Source organism: Dryobates pubescens, chromosome 12, assembly GCF_014839835.1.
Source record: "Dryobates pubescens isolate bDryPub1 chromosome 12, bDryPub1.pri, whole genome shotgun sequence".
NCBI lineage: Eukaryota > Metazoa > Chordata > Aves > Piciformes > Picidae > Dryobates > Dryobates pubescens.
Window position 1 is genome coordinate 7,129,797 of NC_071623.1, and position 23,599 is coordinate 7,153,395.

Here is a 23,599-nt window from a genome sequence, read left to right on the forward strand (position 1 = left end):
CATTGCTCTTCTCTGGACACTCTCCAGTCCCTCAATGTCTTTCCTATCCTGTGGTGACCAAAACTGAACACAGTCCTCAGAGTCTGAAGGTGCCAAGGGAAGTACTGGTCAGCATGCTGGCCAGCTTGGAACTCACATGGCAGTCCAGAGAGCCACTGATTTTCTCTTGGCTGCCTCCCATGTGTTTTGCTGCCCAGAAATTGCTGTCTGATGAGGTCTTTCGCAGCCATGTCCAAGCAGAGTCCTTCCAGCAAGTTAACTGAGCCATGCTCCATCCAGGGCAAGGAGAGCGCTTCTATCCCAGTGACAGCTTGGTCTCATTTGATGCTTTTGAGTAGTTTGCCTTTTCAGAGGGAGGGATGGGGGTGCAAGGAAGTTAAAACCAAACACCTTGGGAAGCTGTAGACAAGCTGCCAAGTGTGGGGCTGGAAGTGAATTGGTGCTCTGGGATAGCAGCTCATGGTCTAGTGCTACAAATCCTATTTGGTGCAGCATGGATGGAACTTGATGATCAACTTAGAGGTTGCACTTGATGATCTCAAAGGTCTTTTCCAACCTGGTTGATTCTGTGATTCTGTGAACCTATCCAACTTCTAGGCACCAACTGAATGTGCAAGACTCTGTGGAATGTCTGCACAACACTGGTCCCTGGTTCTTTTTTTTTTCCTTTTGCATAGTTTCTAAGGAGTCAGATAGGATTTGCCTATGCTTGCTGTATACTCATGTCTTAAAAGTATCTTGATGTATTTCAAAATGCAAGCCTAAAAGAGAGTGCTCAAGGCTGTTTCTTTGCCATCAGTCACAAAATGTGAGGTTGATTCAAAATAAAACAGCTCAAGACAAACACCAAGAATAAAAGTAGAATCACAGAATTGTTGGGGTTGGAAGGGACCTCAAGGATTTTAGCCAGATTTGGCGACGACGGAGGTTCTTGGAATCAATATGGCTGACCAATATGATCGGGTATTGATCCTTTATTGTTCCAGTATTGCAGGCCTGTGGCTCAGGCCTATGGTGAAAGCATGGCACAGTAAAGCATGGAAGGAGAGGAGACAGGACAGGCAGGAAAAGAAGTGCGTAGCAAGGAAACTGCTACAATTTATATAACCTTGGTGTGCCTTGTTGGCATGGACTCATTGGTTCCCTATGAGTGACCACACATCACACTACTATAGATTATTGGTCCAGCTATGGATGACACACGAGGTTTGTTGATGCAGGTGCATGTCCTGTTGTCCCGAGATAACTCACTATGTTTCTAGCTACCAGCGTCTTGTTTTAGTTACAGTGCTGCAGGCACAGCACTGTTTTGGCATTACTGGTAGCTGGCTCTGCACTTATGCTGAGCATGGCCTACTGCCATGTCAGGCTCTAGGCCTGCACTGCCAGATTGCTCACACCGCTCGTAGCTGGCATTCCCATAAAGGATCATCCAGTTCCAACCCCCCTGCCATGGGCAGGGACACAACACACTACATCAGGTTGTTCAGAGCCACATCCAAAACCTCCAGGGATGAGGCTTCCACCACCTCCCTGGGCAACCTGTGCCAGTGTCTCACCACCCTCATGGGGAACAACTTCTTCCTAACATCCAGTCTCAATCTACCCATTTCTAGTTTTGTTCCATTCCTCCCAGTCCTATCGCTCCCTGACACCCTCAGAAGTCCCTCCTCAGCTTTCTTTTAGCCCCCTTCAGATACTGGAAGGCCACAATTAGGTCTCCTGTAGCTGCACATCAACCTTATTTCTACAATTCTTTTCAAGAGGGAGCAGTAAGATAGATCCATCCTGTAGAAGAATTGACTAAGCAAAGCTGTGGGCTGTTGTTGGCTCAAACATACACGTACCTGATGTGTGATCCTGATCTTGGTCACAGATTCACAGATTGCAGTGAGTTGGAAGGCACCTTGAAAGGTCACCTTGTCCAACCCCCCTGCAGTCAGCAGGGACCCCTTCAGCTAGATCAGGCTGCCCAGGGATACAACCAGTATGATCCTGAATGTCTCCAGGGACAGGGCCTCAACCACATCCCAGGGCAGCCTGTTCCAGTAATTTACCACTCTCATTGTAAAGAACTTCTGCCAGCCTAAATCTAACCTGCTCCAGTTTCAAACCATAGCTCCTCATCCTATCACTCCAAGCCCTTCTAAACAGTCTTTCCCCAGTCTTCCTGGAAGCCCCCTTCAGATATGGAAATGTAGCTCTAAAGTCTCCCTGGAGCATTCTCTTCTCCAGGATGAACAGCCCCAATTCCTTCTGCCTGTATTCATGGCAGAGGTGCTCCAGCCCTCTGATCATCTTTGTGGCCCTCCTCTAGACCTGCTGCATCAGGTCTGTCTGTCTTGTGTTGGGGGCCCCAAAGCTGAACACAGCACTCCAGGTGAGGTCTCACCAAACAAAAGTGGCAGAAACCTCTCTCAACCTGCTGCCCACCCTTCTTTCGATGCAGCCCAGGCTGCCATTGGCCTCCTGGGCTGTAAGCTCACACATGTTGACTTACATCCAGCTTCTCACTCACCAGCACCCCCAAGTCCTTTTCTGCAGGGCTGCTCTCGATGTCATCATCCCCACCACAGCCTGGATTTGGTACCTAGGATTGCCCCAACCAGTGGCCTCCTTTATGCTTGTATGAAATATTGACACATTCCTATGGTGATGGAAATATTCTCAGTGTCATCATCCCCCCAGCCTGTATTTGGTATCTAGGATTTCAGAGAAGGGCAACAAGTCTGGGGAAAGGTCTGGAGCACAGCCCTGTGAGGAGAGGCTGAGGGAGCTGGGGTTGCTTAGCCTGGAGAAGAGGAGGCTCAGGGGAGACCTTATTGATGTCTACAGCTTCCTGAAAGGAGGCTGTAGCCAGGTGGGGGTTAGTCTCTTCTCCCAGGCAACCAGCACCAGAACAAGAGGAGACAGTCTCGAGCGGTGCCAGTGGAGGTTTAGGCTGGAGGTGAGGAGAAAGTTCTTCCCAGAAAGAGTAATTGGCCATTGGAATGTGCTGCCCAGGGAGGTGGTGGAGTCACTATCCCTGGGGGTGTTCAATGAAGGCTTGAATGTGGCACTTGGAGCCATGGTTCAGTTGTCAGGAGGTGTTGGGTGTTAGGTAAGAGGTTGGACTTAATGATCTCTGAGGTCTTTTCCACCCTGTCTGATTGTATGATTCTATGATTGCCCCAACCAGTGCTTATGTGAAATATTGACATAGCCCTACGGTGATGGAAATCCTCTCTGTTGTAAAACTGTCTTAACCCTAACAGATTAACACCCTGTTTTCTTTCCTGAAGGGATGAAAAAGGCAATCTCCCTTGTGATGATGTTGGCAGACACATCGTGGGCAAGCCAGTTCACACCGGATCCGAATCTCCAAACTCCTTTCTCGACCAGGAGTATCGGAAACGCTTCAATGTGGTCGAAGAAGATGCAGTTTTGTACTGCTATGAGTATGAGAAAGGAAGAACAGGTGGTCCTGGAAGGAGAGAGAGCACACCAACATATGGTATGACATTGTCCTAATGAGGAGGAGCACTATTTGTTGATTTTTCATTTAGGACCTTTGTGCATCTGTTCTGGTTTTGAAGCTTGGGAATGTTTCTAGCAGCCAGCGATGTCGCTAAGAGCTCTGTGCTAATTTAGTCCAATTTCAGCCTGTTCTGTGCAAGGAAAAAGCTAATTTCTTGCTGTGATAGGGAGGGCAAGGGCAGTTTAAATTGCTGGGGGGTTTCTGAATAGAAGTTCTATGGTTTTGTTGTCAATATTTCATTTATCAATTTCTAAGCAATATTTCATCTTCCAGGTTGTGCTTCAGTATTAAAACAAACAAAAGATCATAGAATGGTCCAGGCCAGAAGGGACCTCCAAAGGTCATCTAGTCTGACCTCCCTGCAGTCAGCAGGGACATCCCCAACTGGATCAGGTTGCCCAAGGCCTCATTGAGCCTCACCTTGAATATCTCCAGGGAAGGAGCCTCAACCACCTCCCTGGGCAACCTGTTCCAGTGTTCCACTACCCTCATACTTAAGAACCTGTTCCTAACATCCAGTCTAAATCTGCCCTTCTCTAGTTTGAAGCCATTGCTCCTTGTCCTGTCACTGCAGGCCTGTGTAAACAGTCTCTCTCCATCCTTCCTATAGCCCCCTTCAAGTCCTGGAAGGCTGCTCTTAGGTCTCCCTGGAGCCTTCTTTTCTCCAGGCTGAACAAGCCCAGGATGGAATTGTCCTTGCAGTGTAAGGGCTTGCCTAAGATCAGGGGTGGAGTATCAGGAAAATTTACCCAGATAGAATGGTTGTAAAAGATTAAAGACAAAAACCAATAAGTGGGTTTTGTTTTCTGTTAGCAGGAAGGGTTCTTAAGTACACAGATCAAAGTCTGCACTGAAAATCAGTCATTAGTTGATGTATTTCTTATAAAGTCATTCACTTTTGGTCCCACATCTTCTGTAATGAGTTGACACCACTGAGCCCAGTTCCATTGCAGTGTCTTTTCTAAAAATATTACCATTTCAGCATTAAATTCTAACACTTCCCACATGGCATTTGTTAGCAGAAGCTCTGTGGCTAGGCACAACCTCAGGATTTCACAGAAACCTAGAACAGACCAATAACAATAGTGTGTCTTCTGCTAACCCATTAAAGAAGGGGAAACAGAATTCCAAGGCCTAAAGAAAGAGTTGTTTTCAACATGTACTCACAGAATTGGTTGGGTTGGAAGGGACCTCCAAATGTCATCTAGTCAAAGCCCCCTGCACTGAGCAGAAACATCCTCCACTAGATCAGGCTGCTCAGAGCCTTGAGGATCTCCAGCGCTGGGGCCTCACCTACCTCTCTAGGCAACCTGTTGCAGTGTTCCAGCACCCTCATGGTGCAGAACTTGTTCCTAACATCCATTCTAAATCTCTTCTGCTCTCATTTCAAACCATTGTCCCTCATCCTATCACTGCAGGCCTTTGCAAACAATCCCTCTGCAGCCTTCTTGTAGCGCCTTCAGGTACTGGGAGCTTGCTCTTAGGTCTCCCCAAAGCCTTTTCTTCTCCAGGTTGAACAACCTTAGCTCCCACAGCCTGTCCTTCTGGAGAGGTGATCCATTGCTCTATCTCCTTTCTGGACATGTAAATGTATAAAAAAAGTAGATTTCTCCATCCTTCTTCCTGCCAGGTTAATGGGGCCGTCTGTAATTTCTTTACTGGACTCTTTTGGACATTTTTGGACAATCTTAACAGAGGAATTTCTCTTTCACGCTCTTAGTGTCTTCCAGGTGTTATGTAGCTGTTGCTAATAGACCTCAGAAAGCTTCTGTTTACATCCCAAGGAAGAATTTGTTTTTCTGACTGTATTACAGAATTAACCAGGTTGGAAAAGACCTTCAAGATCATTGAGTCCAACCTATCACCCAACACCATCCAATCAACTAAACCATGGCACCAAGTGCCTCATCCAGTCTCCTTTTAAACACCTCCAGGGATGAGGACTCCACCACCTCTCTGGGCAGCACATTCCCATGGCCAATCTCTCTTTCTGGGAAGAACTTTCTCCTCACCTCCAGCCTAAACCTCCACTGGCACCACTCGAGACTGTGTCCTCTTGTTTTGGTGCTGGGTGCCTGGGAGAAGAGACCAACCCCCACCTGGCTGCAGCCTCCCTTCAGGGAGTTGTAGAGAGCAATAAGGTCCCCCCAGAGTCTTCTCTTCTCCAGGCTAAGCAACAACCAGCTCCCTCAGCCTCTCCTCACAGGACTGTGCTCCAAACCCCTCCCCAGCTTTGTTGCCCTTCTCTGGACACCTTCCAGCATCTCAACATCTTTCTTAAACTGAGGGGCCCAGAGCTGGACACAGGACTCAAGGTGTAATCACCAGGGAAGCCAGATTTAGGGAAGCCATGGTGATTAACAAGAAGGAGATTAACAGAGGTAGCAGGCAAAAGAAAGTTAAACTTCTGGAAGGAAACAAATTTGGTCCTTGCAGTTTTGCTGCCAGATACAAAAAAACCTTCACACTTTGAACAGGTAGGAATTGTCTTTCCTGGATGTTAGCATTTGATGTATCAGATCTTTGATAATTAGACCTTACAGGATTTTGTAGCTTTTGTGTTTTTGTAAGTTCAGTGAGACGCTGTTGGTTACACCACACAACGAAGAGCGAGTTGCAGTACTAGAAAAAAATAACTCCTGAAATTTACTTCTGGTCATACATTCAGAGCTTCACAGAATGGTTGAATTTGGAAGGGACCTTAAAGATCATCTAGTCCCAAACCCCATGCTATGGGCAGGGACTTCTTCTACCAGCCCAGGTTGCTCAAGGCTTCATCCAGTCTGGCCTTGAACACCTCCAGGGAGGGAGCATCCATCCACAACCTCCCTGTTCTAGTTGTCTGGAAAGAATTTCTTCCTAATCTCCAGGCTAAATCTGCCCTCCTCAAGCTTCAATCCATTCCCTCTCATCCTATCACTACAAGCCCTTGTAAAAAGTCCCTTCCCTGGCTTTCCTTTAGGTCCTCATCAAGTAAACATAAGCTGGTTGCAGCCTCAGTCAGGGAATAGCTTCTTAGCTGGGTGCTCTAAAACCTCACCAGCTTCAATCAGACTTAAATATGACTCCATAAATACTAAAAGAAATGATAAATAAAACATTTAATATGTATGTTTGATTTCCTTAGCAAAGATGAATTGGTAACCTGACCCTGTGCGCTGCACAGAGCATAGACCTTCTGTGTCAGTTTTGTAAATACAAACAAAAATACAACTTTTTACTATACTGCTGCCTGAGTGGTGTTGGTGGATTTCCCATGGACTAGAGTCATATTCACCAGGCAGACCAGGTTGATGTGTTTGAGTATTTGTTTTACAACCATAGAATCATCTCAGCAACTACCTGAAAGGAGGTTGTAGCCAGGAGGGAGTTGGTCTCCTCTCCCAGGCAACCAGCACCAGAACGAGAGGACACAGTCTCAAGCTATGCCAGGGGAAGTTTAGGCTCAAGGTGAGGGGAAAGCTCTTCATAGAAAGAGAGACTGGCCGTTGGAATGTGCTGCCCAGGGAGGTGGTGGAGTCCCCATCCCTGGAGGTGTTCATAAAAGGACTGGATGTGGCACTTGGAGCCATGGTTTAGTTGTCAGGAGGTGTTAGGTAATCTGTTGGACTTGATGATCTCTGAGGTCTTTTACAGCCTGATTGATTCTGTGATTCTATAACTAAGGCTGGAAAAGACCTTTAAGATCACTGAGTCCAACCCTAAGCCAACTACCATCACCAGTAACTCATATCCTGAAGCACCACAACTACAGCTTCTTGAACACCTCCAGGGATGGTGACTCCACTACCTCCCTGGGCAGCCTGTCCCAACCCCTCACCACTCTCTCACTAAAGAAGTTTCACCTAATGTTTTCCTCATAAACCCATCTTTCTTTTTTGTTGTATCATGGAGTTAACCACAAAAAATGTGGCATAAGACTGATGACCTTTTTTTCTGGGTTTGTACTAAAATAATTAAGAAAAGTTCTCCCTTTTTTTTTTTTTTTTTTTTTTTTTTTTTTTTTTTTTTTTTTTACTTTAAGCTCTACTGCTTTTTAGATCAAATTATTTTCCTGCTCTTTGGGTTTATTACCAGTGGATTGATTCAGAAAAGATTGGAGGCTGACCTTGTGAAAATAGTTTGGTTTCAGTCTGACGGAGATTGTGCCACTTGCTGTGCTACTCTGTCATTGAAACACAGAATAGCTCAGGTTGGAAGGGACCCTAGAGATCACCTACTCTAACCTCCCCACCATGCCCAGGGACACCTCTCAACTTGACTCAGCTGCTCAAGGCCTTATCCAACCTGGCCTTGAACACCCTCAGGCAGGAGGCATCCACAGCCTCCCTGGGCAGCCTCTTCCAGAGTCTCACCACCCTCACACTGAAGAACTTTTTAGATCCTGTCTAACCCTACTTTCCCTCAGCTTCAAACCATTCCTCCTTGTCCTGTCACTAGACATCCTTATGAAAAGTCCTTCTGCAGCCTTCCTGTAGGATCTCTTCAAATATTGGAAGGCAGCTCTATGGTCCCCCCAGAGTCTTCTCCAGGCTGAACACCCCCAGCTCCCTCAGCCTATCCTCACAGCAGAGGTGCTTCAGCCCTCGGATCATCTTTGTGGCCCTCCTCTGGACTCACAGTTCTGTGTCCCTCTTATGCTGGGGACACCAGAACTGGAGGCAGTATTTGAGGAATTATGACTTCCCCCTCCCCCCCCCCGCCCCCAATACAGCTATTTAACCTGCTGAGAACTGCAGAACACTTTTAAGTAACCCCACTGAGTTGCACAGCCTGCTTAAACTATATTTGGGGAATCCTTTAGCAGACATCAGGGTTTGCAGCTGTTTTAAAAATCAATTCAGCATCTTCCAAATGAAAATCTAAAAAAGATTTAATAATCTTCAGCCTTTTTGCCTCTTGCTGCCTGAAATCAGAGTGCATTTGCCAATAGTGCTGTACTTCCATGGGTTTTCTGGATGCAGTGCTACAGAAGAAATTCCTTGTAGAGCTTTTATGCTTCTTTTCTTACTCCCTGTCACTGATGGATCTTTTAAGACCACCAGCAAAGATGCTGTCCATGGAGGTAACTTTGGTGATGTGGACAAGTTTCTGTTACCAACACCTCACCCAAGCTTGGAAACACTTCTCTGCACGTGTGTGCCAGAGCCTTCCAGAGTAATAAGCCCAATACTGCTTGGTGAAAACCAAAGTAATTTGAGTGTGTTTGTCAGTCACAAACATCAGTCCAGTCATGATTTTGTAGGGCAAGGGATTTATTTTCTAAATGCTTAGCTACTTCTTGTCTGCTGAAGAAAGCAGAACTCTTACCTTAACCTCTTGTTCAGAGGCGATGCTGAATTCTCTTCCCGAAGCAGCCCTGTAGAATCCTGGCTTAGCACATCATTTGTTCTCTCTTCTAAAGGATGTTAGTTTAATGCTGCCTTCTAGTGCATGATCTCAATTTTTTCCTCTGTTTCCAGGGAAACTGAGGCCTATTTCTATGCCAGTAGAATATAACTGGGTGGGGGATTATGAAGATCCCAATAAAATAAAAAGAGAGAGTAGGAGAGGTAAGTGATCTGAACAAACATCTTGTACAAGGCATTATGGCTTTAATCATGCTTGAAGCTATATATTTTAGTCTCATTTTGCTGCTTGCTTAGATATATAATTTTTTTTTTTGTGAACCTGGTTTGGGTTCTTTTGTTTTGCACATTTAATATTGGGGTTTTTTTGCAGAGCCTCTGTTAGGACTGAGGAAATTGCTCAGTCAGGCAAAAGCAAACCATGCCTGCAAAGCCCTGCAGTTTGGCTTCACTTCTATATTTTGGCATTTCATTGATCCTCATTTTGCTGCTTGCTTAGATATATATTTATTTTTTTTTGTGAACCTGGTTTAGGTTCTTTCATTATGCACATTTAATATTATGGGGTTTTTGCAGAGCCTCTGTTAGGACTGAGGAAATTGCTCAGTCAGGCAGAAGAAAACCGTGACTACAAAGTCATGACTGCAGTTTGGCCTCACTTTCACATTGGTATTTTATTGATTCAGCTGTATTACTCAGCCCCATTTTGAAACTGGCCCTTTATTTTACACCACTAGAGGACAAATTCATGATGATTACTGATAAACATGGTTATGCTTAAATGAGAATTATACATTACATTTCTTTATCTCCACGAGTTCATTTTGGATGGAAAAATATTCTAGAGCAGCATGAGATTCACCTCAAAAATCAATGAGGATAAGCTCTTCCAAATGCTGATTTGGGAGGCTCAGATCTGGAAGCTCACAAACAAAATTCTGACCTCGGAGCTGGCTACTATTGCCCAGGAACAAGATGTTACAGTAATCATAGAATTGTTAGGGTTGGAAGGGACCTCAAGGATCATCCAGTTCCACCCCCCCTACCATAGGCAGGGACACCTCACACTACATCAGGTTGCTCAGAGCCACATCTCCAGGGATGAGGCTTCTACCACTTCCCTGGGCAACCTGTTCCAGTGTCTCACCAACCTCATGGGGAAGAATGATAGATCTTGCCATAAAAAAACACTAACTAAATGTTCAGTAGAGATCAAAAAAAACCCCACACCATTAGTAATTGCTAGGAAAAGAGATCAGGACTAATTAAAGAAGTATTCTGATGTTGCTGTGTGAGTTCTTGCTCGTGCTTCGTGTGTGTGTGGTGTGTGTGGTTCCAGTCTCTTCATGTCATTGAGAAAAATATGGAAAGATTGAAGAAGGTTTAGGAGACAACAAAAATGATCAGGCCATAGAATCATGGAATTGTCAGGGTTGGAAGGGACCTCAAGGGTCATCCAGTTCCAACCCCACTGCCATGGGCAGGGACACCTCAGTCTAGATCAGGTTCAGATGTATGTAGTAGTTCCCAACCTGTGGTCAGTTCAGTAGGCTGGCCAGAGCAATTTGGGGAGGAATTAGTCAGGAAAAGGCTTATAAAATCTTGTATGGAATGAAGTAAGGAAATATGCCTGACACGGGTTGTTTTCCAGCACAAGACCCAAGAGACATCTACTCACTGAATCAATAGAATGGTTTGGCGTGGGAAGGACTTCCAATGGTCATTTAGTCCAACCCCCCTGCAGTCCGCAGCTCAGGCTGCTCAGAGCCTTGTCCAGCCTGACTTTGAATAGCTCCAAGGATGGGGCTTCGACTGCCTCCCTGGGCAAGCTCTTCCACTATTGAGCCTGATCTTTTATTGAGTGCTGGTTAAAAGGAAGAAGAACTGTCTCCTTGTGCAGTTTGGGTTCAAGCTAAGGAACCCCTTGTGACAGAAAGTTCTGGATACTTAAAGTTCACATTAATATAATGAAAGACAAGACAAGTTTATCTGCTGAGATTTCGTAGCATCCATTCCATTGCTTCTGGCTCAGGATGTCCCTCAGCTACAAGCTGGAAGAGGACTCAGGGAAGTATGGATGACATCACAGGATCACAGGATGTCAGCGGTTGGAAGGGACCCAAAGAGATCATTGAGTCCAACCCCCCTGCCAGAGCAGGACCATAGAATCCAGCACAGGTCACACAGGAACACATCCAGACAGGCCTTGAAAGTCTCCAGAGAAGGAGACTCCACAACCTCTCTGGGCAGCCTGTTCCAGTGCTCTGTGACCCTTACAGTGAAAAAGTTCTCATGTTGAGGTGGAACCTCCTGTGCTGTAGTTTACATCCATTGCCCCTTGTCCTATCCCAGGGTACAACTGAGCAGAGCCTGTCCCCCCACTCTTGACCCCCAGCCCTCAGATATTTATAAACATTGATCAGATCCCCTCTTAGTCTTCTCTTCTCCAGACTAAACAGCCCCAGATGCCTCAGCCTCTCCTCACCGGGCAGTGCTCCAGTCCCCTAATCATCCTTGTAGCCCTGGATGATGATTAATCTCAAAAGAAATGACTTTGAAATGTGTGACACCACATTCATTTGTATTCATTAAGGCCTCATTGATAAAATAGAAAAGAGATTACAGATATGATCCTAAATGTATCATTGCTCAGCTTTTGAGAGCTACAAGGCAAAAGGCCCCAGAAAAGTGCAAAAATCATGGGTTTTTCTTTCTCTCCAGGCCAAAGGAGTGAATGGGTTTGTTTACTAAAATAAGTCTTCAAGAGCTGAAATGGACAGTAGCTGTTAGCAAGGATGTTGTGCATTTTGGAAGCAGGATTAGGAGGGGTCCAAGAATCCACACTGAGGCTTTGCTTTCTGTTTCCCTCCACAGAAAATTCATTGCTGCGCTACATGAGCAATGAGAAAATAGGTCAAGAAGATTACATGTTCCAAAGGAACAGCAAAAAGGACACTGGGAAGAAGTCCAAGAAGAAGGGAGACAAGAGCAGTAGTCCAAGTCATTACTCACTGTTGCCTAGTTTACAAATGGACTCGTTGAGACAAGATGTCATGGGCACCCCTGGACCAGAAACTGCTTTGTATCATGTGAGTAAAAAAATTACATTAACAGAAGTTGTTATTCAGTGCTTTTGGTGAGAATTACAGTATCACACAGAATTAACCAGGTTGGAAAAGACCTTTGAGCTCATCAAGTCCAACCTATCACCCAACACCATCTAATCAACTAAGCCATGGCACCAAGTGCCTCATCCAGGCTCTTTTTAAACACCTCCGGGGATGGTGACTCCACCACCTCCCTGGGCAGCCAGGCAGACAGTCTTTTTTTAATAGTGGTCTTGGGACAATGACTAGATCACAGAGAAGTATTTTAGAATTCATTATTTTGCTGTTACAAATGTGGAGTCCTTGCACATCTCTGAGTGGAGCCTGGCTCTGTCCTCCTGACACTGCCCTGCACATCTTTATCAGTATGAACGAGGTCAGTCCTCAGGCTCCTCCTCTCCAAGCTAAAGAGCCCCAGCTCCCTCAGCCTTTCCTCGGCAGGAAGATGTTCCATTCTTTGTGGCTCTGTGCTGGACTCTCTCAAGTAGTTCCCTGAAGTCCTTCTTGCCCTAAGGGGCCCAGAACTAGACACAAGATTCCAACTGTGGCCTCGCCAGGGCAGAGCAGAGGGGGAGGAGAACCATTCTTGACCTACTAACCACAGCCCTTCTAACCCACCCCAGGATGCCCTTGGCCTTCTTGGCCACAAGGGTACATTGCTGGCTCATTGGCATCCTTCTGTCCTCCAGGACACCCGAGTCCCTTTCTCTTATGCTGCTCTGCAACAGGACAGTCCCCAGTCTATACAGGTCCATAGTCATCTCTCAATAACATGCCTTTGTTAGTCTGCATTAAATTCCTGACATTGTGCAGTGAAGTGAGATTTGTTGTTAAAGTGCCAGCTATTTTTTTAACTTGATTTCTCTATTATCCTTTTATGTCTAGTTTCCAAATTGTGTACAAAAAGAAATGGTGCACACACAGGAGATGGAATATCATTAAACTTCTAGAGCATCAGCAAACTTATATGTATAACTACTGTGTACTTTGAATAGCCATCCACAAGATATCTGAATTGTTAACACCACAAATTCCACCAGTGTCTGCCAATCCTTTTTAAACACCTCCAGGGATGGTGACTCCACCACTTCCCTACCCTTTCACCCTGTCATCATTCTCATTGTTCTTTCATACCCTTGTATTTAATCCTGAAGGTGTTCAAGATCAGGTTGGATGAGGCCTTGAGCAGCTGAGTCTGGCTGAGAGGTGTCCCTGCTCCTAGTGGAGAGATCAGAGTAGATCATCCCTAAGGTCCCTTCCAACCTGAGCCATTCTATTCTCTAGGAATACAGGACTGTACATTTTATAATCAAATCACTCTGCAGCCTTCTCTTGCTTAACAGGCATGGAATGAGCCTCCTGGGGTGATTTCCATACCCTTTCACCCTTCCATCATTCTCTTTACTCTTTCAAGCCCTTGTATTTAATCCTGAAGTCTCCCAAGCATCCTTCCTAAAGCATGTAATCCAGAACAGAGCATAAATTTCCAGCAGCTGATTAGAAAAGTAACAGAACCTTTCTATTCCTGTTCACAGCCTCTCTATTTAAATATTTATCCAGTTTGAGCCCTAGACTGGAGTGGGAGAATGTTTATTACTTGGGTTTGGGGTTTCCTTCTGTCTGTAACCTCTCTTTTCCAAACCACTGATTTGCCAGACTGCCATTCCCAGTCTCATCATTTGTCTCTTGCATTCCCTGTCCCTTAATGTCTAACATTGTGTATGGTTAGCTAAGTTGCAACCTGCAGCTTGAGTATGCTTGCTGAATAATCTCTGTCTCTGAAGAAACATCAAGTGTGAAACACCACAAAATAAAGGCTCTGGGCCCTTAAAATTGGGCCCCTGTGACTCCCAAATCCATAGCATGGAGCATTGAAGCTCCAGGAAGCTGAGGTCTGTGGTGAAATGGTAGAAGCCTCATCCCTGGAGGTTTTGAAGGCCAGGCTGGATGTGGCTCTAAGCAGCCTGATGTAGTGTGAGGTGTCCCTGCCCATGGCAGGGGAACCCTTTTAAAATGAGAAAGTTTCTGTAAAGGTCATTTAGCCCAGCTCTGGCAGTCTGGATTTATTCCTCACTGCATATGATATGATGCTCTGAAAGTAGAATTTTACATTGTCCAAAGATGCAGATCTATGAACTAATAAATCACCCAGCTCAGAACATTTCCTAATTTCCTTTCACATCCCTCTTCTTCCTTCCCCCCCCGCCCCTGTTATCTATATTAATTAATCATTCTTGGTTGTATCCTGCTTTCATTCCCTGATTTAAGATTTTTGCCTCTGTAGGTATTAACATTGTTGGTACCTGTAGTGGTGCAGCAAAGTTGGGAGGTTTTTCTTATTGTTTTAGTGCAGAATCAGCATTTAGTCCCCTGTTTGCTGCCCTGTGATAAAGAAGGGACTAAGTGCAACATAATGTAGGAGAGAAGCAAGTCAGGCATGGCACAGAGGGGTCTCAGCCTGAGTTTTCACTGCTGTATTGGGAGGAGCGTCACATCAATGAGAACTTAGGTGTAGGTCTTGACTTCTCAACTTGCTTCTCTCTCTAGGAGAGCTCTGCAGAGGGACCTTGCCAGGCTGGACAGATGGGCAGAGTCCAACAGGATGGCATTTTAACAAGTCCAAGTGCCAGGTGCTGCACTTTGGCCACAACAGCAGTGCTACAGTCTGGAGTCAGAGTGGCTGGAGAGCAGCCAGGCAGAAAGGGACCTGGAGGTACTGGTTGACAGTAGGATGAACATGAGCCTGCAGTGTGCCCAGGTGGCCAAGAAGGCCAATGGCATTCTAGCCTGGCTCAGGAAGAGTGTGGCCAGCAGGAGAAGGGAAGTCATTGTGCCCTGTACTCAGCACTGGTTAGGCCACACCTTGAGTCCTGTGTTCACTTCTGGGCCCTTCAGTTCAGGAAAGATGTTGAGATGCTGGAAGGTGTCCAGAGAAGGGCAACAAAGCTGGGGAGGGGTCTGGAGCACAGCCCTGTGAGGAGAGGCTGAGGGAGCTGGGGGTGTTTAGCCTGGAGAAGAGGAGGCTCAAGGGAGACCTTCTTGCTCTCTCCAACTCCCTGAAGGGAGGTTGTAGCCAGGTGGGGGTTGGTCTCTTCTCCCAGGCACCCAGCACCAGAACAAGCGGACACAGTCTCAAGCTGTGCCAGGAGAGGTTTAGGCTGGATGTTAGGAAGAAATTCTTCCCAGAAAGTGTAATTGGCCTTTGGAATGTGCTGCCCAGGGAGGTGGTGGAGTCGCTGTCCCTGGGGGTGTTCAATGAAGGCTTGGATGTGGCACTCGGAGCCATGGTTTAGTTGTCATGAGGTATTAGGTATTAGGTAATAGACTGGACTTGATGATCTCTGAGGTCTTTTGCAACCTGGTTGATTCTGTGATTCTATGATCCTTTCAGCTCAAGAAAAAGGGAGGTGGTATCAGGACTGTGAAAGTAGTGAACCAAGGACCACTGTCTGGCATGCATCGTGAAATTTGCTACTGAGTGGTGAAAATGTTGCTTGAATCAAAGCAGAGGCACCCACGTCAGAGGAAGGTTTATCAGATAGCTTTGTCAAGCAGCACAACTCTTCCTGACCAAGTGACTTATTTTCTTTTCCAAGCAGTGGTTCTGACTCCACAGGAGCCTCTGCCCTGTGCCTCTGCCCCACTCACACCGCAGCAGCTGCCCCTCAAGCTTGCTGCTGACACAGAATGTGGGAGATTGTGTGGATTCACCTGGGTGGAAAATGGCTCTTGGAAGCAGTGCAGCTCCTGAACAGAATCTGTTTTGTTAGATGCTTCTGGTTTATTGGAAAGATGTGCTTGTTGCTTAGCACCTGGTCTCTGAGTCAGCCGATCCATCTCTGCTGCTGTGCTGTGGAGGGAAAAACCTCTTCTGTTTCTCACATAGACAGATCACTGCTTTTTGAGCATTTCTCAAGTATATCCCTTTGCTTTCAGATTGGCCCATGTAGATAATACAGAATCATGGAATCAAAGAAGCATTCAGTTTGGAAAAGACCCCGGATCATGGAGTCCAACCACTGACCCTGCTCTGCAAAGTTCACCCCTAAACCGCATTCCCAAACACCACATCTAAACCACCTTTAAACACATCCAGGAGTGGCTACTCCACCACCTCCCTGGGCAGCCTGTGCCAATGCCTGACTACTCTTACTGTGAAAAAAATTCTTCCTAATGTCCAGTCTAAACCTACCCAGCTGCAGCTTGAGGCCATTCCTGCTTGTTCTATCCCTTATTCCCTGTGAGAAGAGACCAGCACCAGCCTTTCAGGTAGTTGCAGAGGGTGATAAGGTCTCCCCTTTACAACATCCTTTCTAACACCACAGAATTCTGACTTCAGAATTAAGTGTAAAACTAACTTTGTAAGCTGGTTTGTACCCAAAAGGTCACCAGAGCAGCACAGAATTGAAAGGACCTAATGTTATTTCCCCCCATCATCTGAGAAGTGCTGTTTCTTCTTAGGCTTGGAGGCAATTTTACTGAATGCCAGCAAGTGATGTGGCTTTTATCCTGGAATCACAGAATGAAAGGGGTTGGAAGGGACCTCCAGAGTTATTTTCTTACCTTGCAAGGAAGAATAAACTGCAGCAGTACAGGCTGGGAGGTGATCTGCTGGAGAGCAGCCCTGGGGAGAAGGACCTGGGAGTGCTGGTGGACAACAAGTTCTGCATGGGACAGCAATGTGCCCTGGTGGCCAAGAAGGCCAATGGGGTCCTGGGGTGCATTGAGAGGAGTGTGGCCAGCAGATCCAGGGAGGTTCTCCTTGCCCTGTACTCTGCCCTACTGAGACCTCACCTGGAATGTTGCATCCAGTTCTGGGCTCCCCAATTCAAGAGGAACAGGGATCTGCTGGAGAGAGTCCAAGGGTTAGAATCATAGAATAGAATCATAGAATCAACAAGGTTGGAAAAGACCTCAAAGATCATCAAGTCCAACCTGTCACTCAGGACCTCATGACTACTAAACCATGGCACCAAGTGCCACATCCAATCCCCTCTTGAACACCTCCAGGGACAGTGACTCCACCACCTCCCTGGGTAGCACATTCCACAACAGAAGACTGAGAGGGGATTTAATACTAGGAACAAGTTTTTTACTTTCAGAGTGGTGGAACAGTGGAAGAGGTTGCCCAGGGAGATACTTGTGGCCCCATTCCTGGAGATACTCAAGGTGAGGCTGGACTGGGCTCTGGGCAACCTGATGTAGTGGAGGATGCCTCTGTTGACTGCAGAGGGGGTTGGACTGGATGACCTTTGGAGGTCCCTTCCAACCCAGACCATTCTATGATTCTATGATATATGTGTGTATGTGTATATATATGTACACATAAAGTGTTTCTTTGATATTTTGCTTAGTTTAGGTATATCATTAAATAAGGCAAGCTCAAACATCACATATTACAGGAGGGGTCACTCAAAAACCTGGGTCTCAGGGTAGTCAAGGGAGTATTGATATATATTGCCCAGGGAGGTGGTAGAAGCCTCATGCCTGGAGGTTTTTAGGGCCACTCTGGATGTGGATATGAGCAACCTGATCTAGTGTAAGGTGTCCCTGCCCATGGCTGGAGCTCCTTTGCTATGAGGACAGATTGAGGGAGTTGGGGTTGTTCAGTCTGGAGAAGAGAAGGTTCTGAGGAGACCTAGTTGGGGGGCTACAAGAAAGCTGGGGAGAGACTTTTGAGGGTGTCAGGGAGTGACAGGACTGGGGGGGAAGGAACCAAGGTAGAGGAGGGGAGATTTAGATTAGACATGAGGAAGAAGTTGTTCCCCATGAGGGTGGTGAGACACTGGCACAGGTTGCCCAGGGAGGTGGTGGAAGCCTCACCCCTGGAGGTTTTTGCAGCCAGGCTGGATGTGGCTGTGAGCAACCTGCTGTAGTGTGAGGTGTCCCTGGCCATGGCAGGGGGGTTGGAACTGGACGATCCTTGAGATCCTTTCTACCTTAACAATTCAATGATTCTATGTTGACCATCCACTGGCATCTTGATTTTGGATAATGGGAAGTTTTGCTAGTGGTATTTTGGGCAGCTGGAAGCAAGTAATTCCCACTATGATTAAACAGGTTGAAATTGTCTTCAGAAGTGACAATTTCTATTTGGGTTAAGGCATTCACCTCTTTCACCTTTGTGGTGGCAGCCTGGTTTCCATTTTATTTGTTATTTTGAGTTACTAACAACTTTCTTTAATACAGAGAGCTGTTCTTCTACTTCATTTTATGCTTGACCTCAGGTTTAGCAGGAGAATTCTTGGAAAGTAGGACAAGATCTTTGTGAAAGGACTTGGTCAAGGCTCAAGATGTATGAGAATCAAAATTCAGTGAACATATTGTTGCAATCTGGCCTTGTGGGTGGGTGATTAAACAGTATCTTGCAGCAAGCTTGCTTTAGTCCTACCACATTTCTGGCTTTGGAATGAACCTACATTTTTAGGACTTGTGGCCTCACAAAGAAGCGTTTCTGTTATTGCCATGTTTGCCACAGCACAGAGTTAAGCTGGAGAAAGGGAAAGATTATGGTGGCCAATATTAGGACAAGTTGCATAAAGAGGTTGTGGGATGTCTCTTTGGAGATAGTTTGAGCTAGGCTGGAGATGACCCTGAAGAACATGACCCATCATCAGCTTCAGAGCAAGCCTTGCTCTGAGCAGGACTGAGGGCATGACCTGACCTCCCAGCTGTGTTGGGGTAACTACCAAGCCCCATTCTTCCAAAATCCATTAATATCTCTTTGTCTTTCCCAACCCATTTGACAGAATTATGTTTCTGCATGATTCTGGTGACTTGCCCACAGCTTTCTAAAGAAGAACATGAAATGTTGTTGAAGTAACACATCACACAGGGATGCTCAGCCTGGAGAAAGATCCAGGGAGACCTAATAGCAGCCTTCCAGTACCTGAAGGGGGCCTACAAGAAGGATAGAGACTGTTTACAAAGGCTTGGAGTGATAGGATGAGGGTCAATAGCTTCAAACTAGAGAAGAGCAGATTTGCAGTGGATGTTAGGAGCAAGTTCTGCACCATAAGGGTGGAGCAGTCAAAGAGGTTGCCCAGGAAGGTGGTTGGGGCCCCATCCCTGGAGATATTCAAGGCTCTGGGCAACCTGATCTAGTAGAGCACGTCCCTGCTGACTGCAGAAGGGGTTGGACTAGATGACCTTTGGAGGTCCCTTCCAACCCAAACCATTCTGTGCTTCTGTTATCATTCTGAGATTCTCTCAGCACTGAGATGGCATTAAGCATTCTCTAATAACTTGGGAAGAGGCTGCAGATTGCATTCAATGATATCCTGAAAAAGGCAAGAGGAGAAGCAGTTTTACATTTCCTACTCACTTGGGGTTTTTCTGGCTGCATGTCATTTGGGTTTGAAACTGAATGGCCCTGACTTAATGCATGCTGCTTATGCATCCCCTGGCTTAAAGAGAATGAAATAGCTGGTGCTGGGTTTGCAGGGAATGTCCCCACCCTGAAGCCCTGAGGTCTGTGAAGTGGTAGCTGATAAACCTCTGACGTCAGTTAAGTAGTTCCCAGGAACTTCACTCACTTCTAGAATTCTTTTGTGTGTCTGTGTGTCCTTAATTATAGTTTAATCTAATGAGCTAATTTAGAATAATAACTGAATTTGAGAAAGCCATTCTATTTTGCAGTGTGACATATTGTATGGAAAACTGGCTAGGCTTCCAAAGTTCCTGCTGTCTTCCTGCTAAGAACTGATACCCCTTCATTATTTTACCCTTCCTGCCCAAAAGCTGCCTCAGAACTTGAGAGGGGCGAGGTTCACATCTGCAGGTTCAGTGTACAGATGAGACATCTAAAGATAAGGCTCCTTCATATTGTGCTTATCTGCTTTCACAACCACAAATAAGAAAGCCAAGTGGAGGTTGTGCTGTTCTGTTTGGGCTCTGTGAAAATATTAGTGCAGGAAAGTCAAGCAACAGAATCATAGAATGGTCAGGGTTGGAAGGGACCTCAAGGATCATCCAGTTCTAACCCCTTGCCATGGGCAGGGACACCTCACACTACATCAGGCTGCTTAGAGCCACATCCAGCCTGGCCTTCAAAACCTCCAGGGATGAGGCTTCTACCATTTCACCACAGACCTCAGCTTCCTGGAGCTTCAATGCTCCATGCTATGGATTTGGGAGTCACAGGGGCCCAATTTTAAGGGCCCAGAGCCTTTATTTTGTGGTGTTTCACACTTGATGTTTCTTCAGAGACAGAGATTATTCAGCAAGCATACTCAAGCTGCAGGTTGCAACTTAGCTAACCATACACAATGTTAGACATTAAGGGACAGGGAATGCAAGAGACAAATGATGAGACTGGGAATGGCAGTCTGGCAAATCAGTGGTTTGGAAAAGAGAGGTTACAGACAGAAGGAAACCCCAAACCCAAGTAATAAACATTCTCCCACTCCAGTCTAGGGCTCAAACTGGATAAATATTTAAATAGAGAGGCTGTGAACAGGAATAGAAAGGTTCTGTTACTTTTCTAATCAGCTGCTGGAAATTTATGCTCTCTTCTGGATTACATGCTTTAGGAAGGATGCTTGGGAGACTTCAGGATTAAATACAAGGGCTTGAAAGAGTAATGAGAATGATGGAAGGGTGAAAGGGTATGGAAACCACCCCAGGAGGCTCATTCCATGCCTGTTAAGCAAGAGAAGGCTGCAGAGTGATTTGATTATAAAATGTACAGTCCTGTATTCCTAGAGAATAGAATGGCTCAGGTTGGAAGGGACCTTAGGGATGATCTACTCTAACCTCCCCACTATGGGCAGGGACACTTCTCAACTAGATGGTTAAAGGTCTCATCCAGCCTGTCCTTGAACACTCCCAGGGAGGAGGCATCCACAGCCTCCCTGGGCAGCCTATTCCAGAGTCTCACCACCCTCACACTGAAAACCTCTTCCTCAGCTCCAGTCTAACCCTGCTGTCCCTCAGCTTCAAACTTTTCTCCCTTATCCTGTTGCTGGACATCCTTATGAAAAGTCCCTCTCCAGCCTTTCTGTAGGCTCCCTTCAGGTTTTGGAAGGCAGCTGTAAGGTTCCCCCAAAGTCTTCTCTTGTCTAGGCTGAACAATCTCAGCTCCCTCAGCCTATCCTCATAGCAGAGGTGCTCCAGCCTTTGGATTGTCCTTGTGGCCTCCTCTGGAATGAAATGGTCTGAGCTGTGAACTGAGAAGTGCTAAAGTTTGGAGTTTGAGGTTTTTTTCAATGACTTTGAAGTAGGGAAGATTTTCAAAGCATCTAGGAGGGAGTTATTTACACCTTTCTGCCCAGGCACTCTGTCATTGCTGGGCCATAAATATCTCTTTTACTCCTACGCAGGTCAAAATATTTCCTGTGACGTAAGTTGGGATGGAGCTACTGTCCCAGCTTGCTGAGAGCTGCTGCTGATTGAATTGCTATCAGTTGCAGAAGGGGGAAAAAAAAGACAGGAGAGGGTAAGGAAAGAAATGGGCTCCTTGTTTCTTCACAGTGGAGGCCATATGAGGCCAGGCAACCAGCACCAGAACAAGAGGACACAGTCTCAGGCTGCACCAGGGGAGGTTTAGGCTGGATGTTAGGAAGAAATTCTTCACAGAAAGAGAGATTGGCCATTGGAATGTGCTGCCCAGGGAGGTGGTGGAGTCACCATCACTGGAGGTGTTTAGGAAGAGCCTGGATGAGGCACTTGGTGCCATGATCTGGTTGATTAGATGGTGTTGGGTGATGGGTTGGACTTGATGATCTCCAACCTGGTGAATACTATTCTATTCTATCTAATGTGAACACCTGAGTTGGCAATACAGTTGAGTAGCATTCTTCAGATACAGTCTATAAGGGATCAGCACACCCAGGAGGTCAGTTAATTGTTTATTTTACACTTAATTACTGTTCTATTACTGCTAATTTATCCCCATGGCCAACTATTTGCTGCTTGAGAATGTCTCATCTGTGAGGCAAGATGTCCTTGGAAGCTGAGACTCGGCCTCCTGCGTTTGAGCTCACATGTGTGGGAACTGGGGAGTAGAAGATGAAAAAGCAGCCCTTTGAAGTGAGAAGGGAGCCTTGTAAGATGGAGTCAGGGCTTGTCTTGTGTGCTGGAAACAGGATTTGGGATCACAGGGCTAGAAACAGGATTTGGGATCACAGGGCTGTCAATGCTTGTGCGTGGATTTGGTTTTATCAAGTGTCACCCGAGTGTTTATTTTTCTGTTGGTTCACAGTAAGCTGAAATAAGAGGTTTTAACACTCACACATTCAGAATTTCATAGATTCATAGAATGGTTTAGGTTAGGAGGAATCTTGAAGGTCATACAGTTCCAACCCCGCTGCCATGGGCAGGGACACCTTCCACCAGCCCAGGTTGCTCAAGGTCTCATCCAACCTGGTCTTGAACACCTCCAGGGAGAGAGCATCCTGGGCAACCTGTTCCAGTGTCTCATCACCCACACTCAAAAGAATTTCTTCCTAATCTCCAGGCTAAATCTGCCCTCCTCAAGCTTCAACCCATTCCCTCTCATCCTATCACTACAAGCCCTTGTAAAAAGCTCCTTTTAGGCTTTCTTGTAGACCCCATTTCAGGTACTGGAAAGTCCCTATAAGGTCTCTTTGGAACCTTCTTTTCTCCAGGCTGAACAGCCCTTACACTCTCAGCATGTCCCCACAGGGGAGGTTCTCCAGCCCTCTGATCACCTTTGTGGCCCTCATGTGGACCTGCTCCAGCAGCTCCATGTCCCTCTTATGCTGGGGGCATCAGAACTGGAGGCAGTGCTGCAAGTGGGGTCTCAGCAGAGCAGAGGGGCAGAATTCCCTCCTTGTACTGCTGCTCTCCCTACTTTGGATGCAGCTCAGTACACAGCTGCCTGCTGGGCTGCCAGTGACCATTGCTGGCTCATGGTGAGTTTTTCATCAGCTGACGCCCCCAAGTCCTTCTCCTCAAGCCTGCTCTTGAGCCACTCCTTGCCCAGCCTACATTTGTGCTTGGGTGAGCAGTTGCTCTGATGTGGCCTTGTCTTTGCTTCAGCACTAATACACTTTTTATGCAAAACTAAATTTTAGAGTGATTAATTACAGAATTATTTTTGCACCATCACTGGAGTGATGGTGATTATCTGACCTGTGGATTATCTGAGTCAGACATTTTTGGACAGAAATGATCATAGAATAGAATCATTGAATCAACCAGATTGCAAAAGACCTCAGAGATCAAGTCCAAACTCTTACCTAACACCTCCTGACAACTAAACCATGGCTTCAAGTGTCACATCCAATCCTTTTTCGACAACCTCCAGGGATGGTGACTCCACCACCTTCCTGGGCAGCACATTCTAATGGCCAATCTCTCTTTCTGGGAAGAACTTTCTCCTCACCTCCAGCCTAAACCTCCCCTGGCACAGCTTGAGAATGTGTCCTCTTGTTCTGGTGCTGGTTGCCTGGGAGAAGAGCCCAACCCCCACCTGGCTACAACCTCCCTTCAGGGAGTTGTAGAGAGCAAGAAGGTCTCCCCTGAGCCTCCTCTTCTCCAGGCTAAGCAACCCCAGCTCCCTCAGCCTCTCCTCACAGGGCTGTGCTCCGGACCCCTCCCCAGCTTTGTTGCCCTTCTCTGGACACATTCCAGCATCTCAACATCTTTCTTGAATTGAGGAGCCC

General features: G+C 46.3%; 1 protein-coding gene across 6 annotated transcripts in view; it reads left to right on the top strand.

The window, feature by feature from the left end:
- CNKSR2 (connector enhancer of kinase suppressor of Ras 2) overlaps positions 1-23,599 on the top strand; it is a 252,421-nt gene that overhangs the window by 166,724 nt on the left and 62,098 nt on the right. For 4 of the 6 annotated variants that reach the window (XM_054165993.1, XM_054165995.1, XM_054165997.1 and 1 more), the window contains 3 exons: positions 3,282-3,493; positions 8,980-9,069; positions 11,740-11,954. In XM_054165993.1, the coding sequence (XP_054021968.1) occupies positions 3,282-3,493; positions 8,980-9,069; positions 11,740-11,954 (517 nt within the window). The remainder of the gene's footprint in view (positions 1-3,281; positions 3,494-8,979; positions 9,070-11,739; positions 11,955-23,599) is intronic. The other 2 variants (XM_054165994.1, XM_054165996.1) reach the window with 1 other exon arrangement.